Raw genomic sequence first — 9,009 nt, forward strand, 5'->3', positions numbered from 1 at the left:
GCTGATTCGACTATAGTTGACTATACCCCCTAGTCAACTATGAACGTCACAGTCGAATGTACCATTCTAACTGCATGGGGGTGCCCAAGGACGCTGCTAAGAATTAGTTGTTACATGAAATGTCATTGTTTTCGTTATCAAATAAAACCATCCTAATTTCTGTTAAAAAATATTTTAAAATGATGTGTGCATTAACAATAAGCATCTTCCTTACTACACATTAATAAATCACACCCTGCAGTTGCACAATCCAAGTGAGTGGAGCTGAATACGCTACAGGATAGTCAGCATCTGCCGAGATTATAATGGCTACTAAAAAAACTTCAAAAGTGTGGGAGTATTTTGAAAAAGATAAAGATGAATCAAACAAAGTAAAGTGCAAGTTATGTCATCAACGTCTTTCATTTCGCACGACAACAACCAACATGGCATACCATTTAAAACACGTAAAGCGGGGGAAAAAACAGTTCAGCTGTTTGTCGTTTCGGTCATGTCTTCTCGTCGCGGTGCGTCTCGGCAAGTAGGCCTATACATTTTTTGTTGTTGTTTGCTTTTTAAACCTCGTTACTTTAACCTTTCCTTATCATTTTTTTGCTGTGGTGTGGCAATTTTTTTAATATATTTTCAGGCAGGCATATTTTATTTAAAATATTTTTGACATTTACACACAGTCCCAGTGCTGGATGACGCCTCCACCGTGGACTATGGTGGAGGGGACTACCCTCCGTCGCTGGATGACGCCTCCACCGTGGACTACGGTGGAGAAGACTACCCTTCGTCGGAGTACTCCACCGGCCCCGCTGACAACGGCGAGGAGGAGGGGGTGAACGGGGATTATCCTTCGTCCGAGGGCTCTTGTAGCGGAGAAGAAGAGGAGAGCCCTACCCCCTCGGAACTGTCGGTTGGGAGGGCGAAAGGGAGAAGGACCCCGTCCTCCGATCGCTCCGGAGGAAAGCGGATGGACTGCTCCCGGGGTGGCAGCCCGGAGCGGCCCATGAGCTGGAGCCAGGGCAGCGAGGCGGCGACCGATATGGAGGTGGACGCGCCCACTGTCGACTTCGGAGGGCAGTCGCGAGGCGAGGTGGGCTGGTCATACGGTCAGCTGGGGGGAAAGTCCACCAGGCGCGTCCGCCAGCCGCGCTGCACCGAGCGCGTCCGCCAGCCGCGCTGCACCGGGCGCGTCCGCCAGCCACGCGGCACCGGGCGGAGGCTTCACGGCGAATGCGGGAGGGGTCCCGTTCGCTGCAGCGCCTGCAGCTCCCGTGCTCTCTCCTCTCATCGCCCTACTCCTGGCGCGTAGCTTGGCGCCTGTTACATGTTTGTACGTTCCAGTGTGTCAGTCTGCCCGTATGTCTACCAAATCCCCTTTTCCCGTTTGTGTCTATCTGTGTTAACGTACCCGTTTGTGTGTTTGTGAACGTCCCGTTCCCGGTCTTCCCAGGGAGGGTGTTTTAGGGGATTCGTGGCAGTCCTGCCATCGGAGGAGACGGCTCTCGGAGGCTCGTGTACCTAGCGGCTCCGGACCTGCCCGTCGGTGTAGGTTCGGGGCTTTCCGGCTGTGCCGGACGCTCCGGGAGTAGCGAGCCCCTGGTCGGGGGTTCTGTTACGGAACAGCTCCGGACCTTTCCCTGTGGGCGTGTGTCTACGTCATCTGCGTCTTGCTGTCTGCGTCGGTGGATCCTCGTGGGTGTGGTTGTTTGTGTGTGTTCATCCGTCCCACCTGTGGCTCGTCTCGTAATCACTCGGGGCTCATGTGGTCTGTCTATTTAATGTGCGTTCGCGCAGTGTCTTGTGCTTGTCGCTGTCTTTAGTCTGCACGTTACGTGTGTGTGTTAGTGTTGATGTATTTCCGTGTTGCGTAGTATTGCGCAACACATGAATAAAGCAGTGACGTTGTATTCAAAGCCAAGGATTCGTGTCTCGTCCTTCGTGCGGAGCCCAGCGTTACACCCAGCTGCTCTAGACTCACATCAGTTTGTCTATTGTGGACACTGTTGTGGCTCTAAAGAAGCTGGCTAACAAAATCTACACACTGGGACTAAGGCCTTCTGTAACCAGCTGGACACTGAATGTCCTCATCAACCATCCCAAGGCTATGAGACTGGGTAAGCACACATCCTCCACCCACACCCTGAGCACCCTGAGACCCCTCATGGCTGTGTGCTGAGACTCGTCCTTTAAGCACTCTTAACACACTTGAGTGCAGTACTCGGAGGAACTGCTCCAGAGTACCTGCCTTATTACCCCTCATGGCCAGTTGGTTCCCAAAATGGAGAGGTGGATAATGCAAGGACTAAGTGTTAACTTGAAGGTATGCTATTGTGGGTTGTGCTTGACATTGCAAATGCTGGAGGTTAGCAAGAGGTGGAGAAGACCTTTGCAGAATACCGTTGTTCTCCTGGGTTTCCTTTCCTGGTATTCTTCGCGATCAGGAAGGAAAGATGACAGAGGAAAGCAATGTGAGCTCCTTTTGTTTTTGTTCCTTTTGTTCCTCTATAAGCATAAAAAACCTAATTTAAATGTTCAACCTTAAAGTAAATAGGAAGCTCTGTTGGTATCTCAAGATTGCTTCTCAGTAATCTGCTTATTATGGAGTACCTCACCACTTTCTCTCTCTTGAAGTGTGGTTCTCTACGGAAAGAAAAGAAAGATTTACATTCAGAACTACCGGTACATTCTTGTATTATCTTCATTTATCAACTCCATGCCTTTTCTGTCATAGAGTAACATGTTGGTCAGCAAAGTAGACAGGTATTTAACTAGCTAACTACAAAATAAGGTTAGTAGTAATGTTAGTACTGTGTTAGCTGTGTGTGTGTGTGTGTGTGTGTGTGTGTGTGTGTGTGTGTGTGTGTGTGTGTGGGTGGGTGTGTGCACGTGCGGGCGCACATGCATGTCTATGCTTTTACTTACATATAAATGCACAGACATTTACTTAGATAGCTACATATTGATTTATTGTTTTGTGTGTCATTGTTTTTGTTTGTCAAACATTGTCTGTTTTATATTTTCTTATCTAGACTATCATGGCTACTCAGAGGCCAGCTAGGATACCCGGAGACCTTTCTCGAGATATGATCCTGAACGGATGGGATGAAGAGCCCATCGGTGGGATTGACTCAGAATCTGACATCTCAGATGTAGAGGACCCAGAATATTTGTTTTGTTGACCCAAATATAATAAATATAATCATCTTTAACCAAAACTAAAATTAATTTTTTAATTTAATTTAATTTTTTTTTATTAATTGCAAAAACACATTGATTCTAATTGGGGTCATTTTTTACCCCACCCATGGAAGTTTTGGGGTATTGGTCGTCCATGCATCCTAGGGTTAATGATGTGTATCTGCATTAGATTAACACATTTGATGCATCATTTAGAATTGGACTACATATTGGAGATGGTGGCCAGACGTTGTGAGGCATCTCAAGGAACAGTTTTGGTTGCCTTCTTGCTCATCTTAGCAGAACACTTTTCAAGGATATGTCAAAGTCATGACAACTTCTAAAGTATCTCGGGGTCAACCTCAACAACAGACATAACAGAGCAAGTTATTCTTTCTCTGAAGCAGGTTACCAACAGTCTAGTGGTCCATTTGCTAAAAGGATAAAATAGCAAGGTTTTGATTAATGGTGCCTTAGTCACTATATACGTTTCTACGCTGGAAGAGCAGCATCAACTAAGGGGTCACTAGATGCTCCAACAACCTGGAGTCCAGCCATCTGGAGTCACTGTGACTGAAAAATGTTAATGCATGTTCACACTGACTGACATTTAGAGATTATTTTGCTTGAGTTTAGGATTGTTGGCCTTTTTTCTGTGAGATCTTAAGATAATTTCCAATGAAAAGCTAATCCATGATTTCTGAGATGTGTAAAGATGTGATGTAATGGCCAGTCTCCCATTTGAGAAGAGAAAATTGGAGATTTTCTTTTAACATAAATCATATATGCATATGTACATATAGATGTTTTTTTTCTTATTTCCACAGTGTATTTTTGTCCTTTAACAGATAGACATTCTGTTATAAACTGACACACAAGCTGCCACTGTTTTTTATCATGTTGCTTAAATACACAGGTGCTAAAAATGGGTCTGGCCTCACAATGTGAAAAAATCGCCAATCTTCTGTGATGGAATTGAATTTTTTAAAATCCCCATTCAGATTCTGTTTGCACTATCCACGTATGACATCAGAGCCCTCACTCTATAAATGCATGGTGCTGAGGTCGGCACTTAACGGAACTGCAGACGTCTCAGCAGAGGAGGAACATTTGGGCTTTGAGAATGAAGACAGAAACCAGAAAAGCTGTATTCACTGGCTCTCTCCTCTTCTGCATACTTACACAGGTCAGAATTATCTGCATTCTTCTCTAGGTGTATGAAGCATTATAGTCAATCAAAGAGATTAAAGCTGTATAATGTGGTTCAAAGATTAAAGGTGGACAAAGTTTCTACGCAACCAAGTATGGTCCTGCTACTTGTGCAGCTCTAAAATGGAGCTTTGGGCCTGTGTTTCTCAACACAGTCATTCTGGGTTGGAAAATAAATGAACCCAATAAAAAGTTAGGTTGTTTGCTCTTGGACCCAGTATGGGACTGAACCAGAGCCGGAGTGGCTAATCGGGAGATTCGGGAGGATTCCCGATGGGCCGGCTCATGTCAATCTCTAGTTTGGGCCGATTGGGAGGGAAAAATAATTTTGGGCCAGATTTGGCCATGAAACTCCCGGGCTGAAAAAGGGGCCCACTATGGCCCTGGACTGAACGTCTGATTAACACCTGATTAAATCAAATCAAATATATTTGTATAGCGCTTTTCACAACACATGTTGTCACAAAGCGCTTAACCAGGTAATCAAAGGTCTTAAAGTCTTGGTTCAGGATTACTGAATGTGAATATAAAAGAGCTGAATGTGTTTAAAGTTTTAATCTCTTGGTTCAATTGACTGATATTAAGAATTAATTTACTTTTATACAGTTACTCTGGCATAGGTAAATACCAGAAGCATGATACAAACACCCCCATCCCCCCCACTCACACACACACACACACACACACACACACACACACACACCATTATTAGAAATACATTTTATAGTATGTAGCCCATTGGAATATATAGACTATCTCATTCACAATTCACAAATTGTGTCCTGTAGCCAGACTGTGACCATATAACTGGTATTGTCAGGATATTTTTGCGTGATCAGACTGTGACCATATAACTGGTATTGTCAGGATATTTTTGCATGATAAACCACCATCAATCGAGCCGTGATATTTAAACATGTTTCTGGTAAATGTATACCAGCTCAATACTCACAACAACGAATAGCCCATCTGTGATGTGTATGTCACCAAATAAACTACAGTATGTAATTATACTTTTGTAAATTGAGATATGAATAGATAATTTTATTATACCTAATAAAATGTCTAATTGGTGTACATACAAGATATGACTAGTACTAACAAAATGTCCAATTGGTGTACATCAGGGCTAATCAACTATATTTCTCTGCGGCCCAAATAAATTTAACAATTTATTCTGGGTCCGGATGGGATGGCATTTGGTTGCGGACCACGGAAATAGAATTTTACAGAGTTAATTAGGAATGAGATTGGGTCCGGACAGGACTGCGTTGGGGTCCGGATCCGGACCGCAGTCCACCTGTTAGTGACCTCTGGTGTACATTAATTCATATAAATATGCATGTGTTTATGTAAACAAAGTATCTTAAAATAATAAAAACAACCATGTTGTGCTTTTTAGGTGGCATGCCAACTATGTGGAGGCAGGTGTCAGTGCCGCTGGTTTTCTCCATCATGCCCGGTTGGTGTTCCTCTGGTTCTGGATGGATGTCAGTGCTGTCAGATGTGTGCGAGACAGGAGGGTGAGCCTTGCTCAGAGAGACATGTCTGTGACACTCAGCAAGGCCTGCAATGCGACTACAGCGCCAGCTTCCCAGGAGGGCCGGGAGAGTGTGTCCGTAAGTGCTATGCTGTTATGCAATAATCCTACATAATAAATGATAAGAAAGTTTAAGGTTCAGAGGATTTAAGGTGTGGCAAGCATTTGTTATAATTCGTTGCACCAGTTATGCAAATAGAATTGCATTGAAAGTACTGTGACCTGTTTTGGCTTTTTGCTAACTTGATTTCATTGCTATAAGTAAAAATATACAATTTCAGTATCCCTGATTCATTCAGACTGAGTTCATGAAACTGCTTTCATGTGCTACTCTAGTAGGCAGACTTTATGAGTTCTCTTCAATACTATAATCTCATCTTACCATAATGTGAGCATGGGCCAACCTTGAAGACCTCAGGAACCCTTTTGCTTTGTTTCTCTTCCTTCAAATATGAAATGAACTGGCTGCTGCTGGACCACCCCAGGGCAAAATGAGCTTGGCTGTGAGCTGGCTGGAGTGAGGTACAAGGAGGGCCAGTCTTTCCAGCCCACCTGCATGCAGCTGTGCAACTGTTCTGGAGGTGGCATCACATGTGTGCCACTCTGCAATGAAGACCTGAGCTTGACCACTGCCCTCTGCCCAGATCCAAGGCTTGTACAGGTGCCAGGTGGGTGCTGCAAAGAGTGGGTCTGCGAGGGCACGGACAACAGCATCCACCTGGAACATAGCGCAGGTATGTTTCTGTAGGGCCATGTCAACACATGAGGTATCCATACTTTGTGCTTAAAGTAACTCCTGTGGTAAACCTCCCACTGGTTTTAATGTGAGCTGTTCTGCTCTAGGGTGGTCCAAATGAAATATGAGAGCTTTGGTTTGTTATGTTTTTGTAGGACAATGTGGCGAGCTTTTCTTGAGTCATTAATCTTTTGAGAATAGCATACAGTCCTCCATCTACCACATAGCAAAGGGACCAGATATCCTCCGAAGATTTCTTGTCTACTGATATACACAGTGGTTTAGGAGGAGTGGGGTGGAGCTAAGCAGCGAGTCAAATACTGAGGATGTTTATGCATTTGCTCTATGAGTCATCACAGCTGAGCAAGTCATAGGGTCACAGCAGAAGTCTCCAGTGTCTAGCGGGGTCCCATGGGCCAACTGCATTGAGCAGAGCACGGAGTGGAGCGCGTGCTCACACAGCTGCGGACCAGGTGTCTCCACACGCATGTCAAACAGGAACTGGGCCTGCCGCCTGCAAACACAGACACGCCTGTGCCAAGTAAGGCCATGCCACCCAGCCACTTCTGAACCAACCAGCAGAGTCCAGCTGGTGAGTGAGCAGAGTTCATATGAAACACAAGACTGTTAGTAAAGGCAAGTGGGGGTCAGATCATCATATATAGGTCAATTAAGGAAAAAAACATCCAAGCAGATGTTATTAATTAAATGAAATTAAAACAACTTCAGTAGAAGGAAATAGGAAACAAATGGGCTCAAATTAGATTCGTAGAGTATTTTAAATACTGTAGAACTCTTTCAGACTGTTCTTTTGTAATGCAGAATGAATCATTGTAAAGTATTACTTCCCAGTTGTAACAGCCATGCTAACTTGCCATGCTAACTATGGCAGTAAAGCAAGCTTACCACGAATGGTTTGACTCTAGCATGATTGATTAGAATTGGCACTGCACATACTCTCATCAGTGTTTGCCAGACAGTGTTTATTTGAAGCTTGCATTCCAGGGAATGGGCATGTGTGAGACCAGCTACCGGCCTACCCTCCCTCTTCGTCTCCAGCACCAGGGCTGCTACAGCGTGCACTCCTACAGGCCCCTGTTCTGTGGCACATGCTCCGACAGCCGCTGCTGCACCCCCCATCAGACCAGAACCATCGGAATGGACTTCCATTGTCCTCAGGGAGATGTTGTTCATCACTGGTTTATGATGATCCAATCATGTGTCTGTCATTACCATTGCCCTCAACTGCCATTGGCCAGCTCCAGAAGAAAAAGAAGATCTGGGCTCAAGACATGGCTGCAGCACTCCCATTTGAGGGAAACTGGTTCAAATTTCCATGTGTCATACATCTAGTATCAGTGCATTATCCCATTGGTAAAGTATACACTAATATCCATCCATCCATCCATCCATTTCTGAACCGCATAATCCCACTAGTCGGGGTCACGGGGGGCTGGAGCCCATCCCAACATCTCCGGGCGAAGGCAGGGTACACCATGGGCAGGTCGCCAGTCTACCGCATGGCCAACACACACGCACGCACTCACACCTACGGGCAATTTTAGCATGATCAATCAACCTAACTCGCATGTCTTTGGACTGTGGGAGGAAATCGGAGTACCCGGAGGAAACCCACGCAGGCACAGGGAGAACATGCAAACTCCACACAGAGCAGCCCAGACCGCCTTGCTGTGAGGCAACAGTGCTAACCACCACACCACCGTGCCGCCCTATACACTAACAACTACATCCAAATGTAAAATATGCCCTCTGAGATGTAAACAACAGTTATATGATAACAACAATCATATAATGCTGAAATGTGATGTTGGGAACTATACGTAAATGGTAATGGTCAATTATTTGACAATTATTTTTACATTTCCTTTTCATTTATCATGAATAAGCAAAATAAGACAACACCCACATAAACATATGGATATTAGACAGGAGGAGGAAAAATAACTCCACATGCTGTGTTCCTCATCTCTGCCTCTTCTGTTATTCTATAACGTCAGATGCATTAGCAAGATAATGTCAGTATTGGTTTTCATTTGTACAAGTATCAGTATCCCATTGCAGTCAAAAATGTAAGCAATAAATTGTAGTAATATATATATATATATATGTGTGTGTGTGTGTGTGTGCGCAAAAGTTGTAAATGTTGTGTATGTTGCTCTTTAGAGAAGAATCCAGTATATGTGAGTCATTTACAGGGGTACAATAATTTTCAGTCTAATTTTTATCAAATTATTTCATGTAAAAACTACAGGGTATCTGCACATTTTTAAATCTCAAATTCAATGACTTTTAAGACCTTTTTAATACCTCTCACAAGAAAAAATAATACTATTAC

General features: G+C 44.3%; 1 protein-coding gene across 1 annotated transcript; it reads left to right on the forward strand.

Moving 5' to 3' along the window:
- The first annotated feature begins 4,054 nt into the window (after positions 1 to 4,054).
- LOC143499017 (CCN family member 5-like) lies at positions 4,055 to 8,627 on the forward strand. The gene is made up of 5 exons (XM_076993957.1): positions 4,055 to 4,354; positions 5,780 to 5,996; positions 6,403 to 6,651; positions 7,004 to 7,245; positions 7,659 to 8,627. The coding sequence occupies exons 1-5, from the start codon at positions 4,292 to 4,294 to the stop codon at positions 8,004 to 8,006; spliced, it is 1,119 nt and encodes a 372-aa protein (XP_076850072.1). The 5' UTR covers positions 4,055 to 4,291; the 3' UTR covers positions 8,007 to 8,627.
- Positions 8,628 to 9,009: the final 382 nt, after the last annotated feature.

The sequence above is a fragment of the Brachyhypopomus gauderio genome, unplaced genomic scaffold, assembly GCF_052324685.1.
Source record: "Brachyhypopomus gauderio isolate BG-103 unplaced genomic scaffold, BGAUD_0.2 sc130, whole genome shotgun sequence".
Lineage (NCBI taxonomy): Eukaryota > Metazoa > Chordata > Actinopteri > Gymnotiformes > Hypopomidae > Brachyhypopomus > Brachyhypopomus gauderio.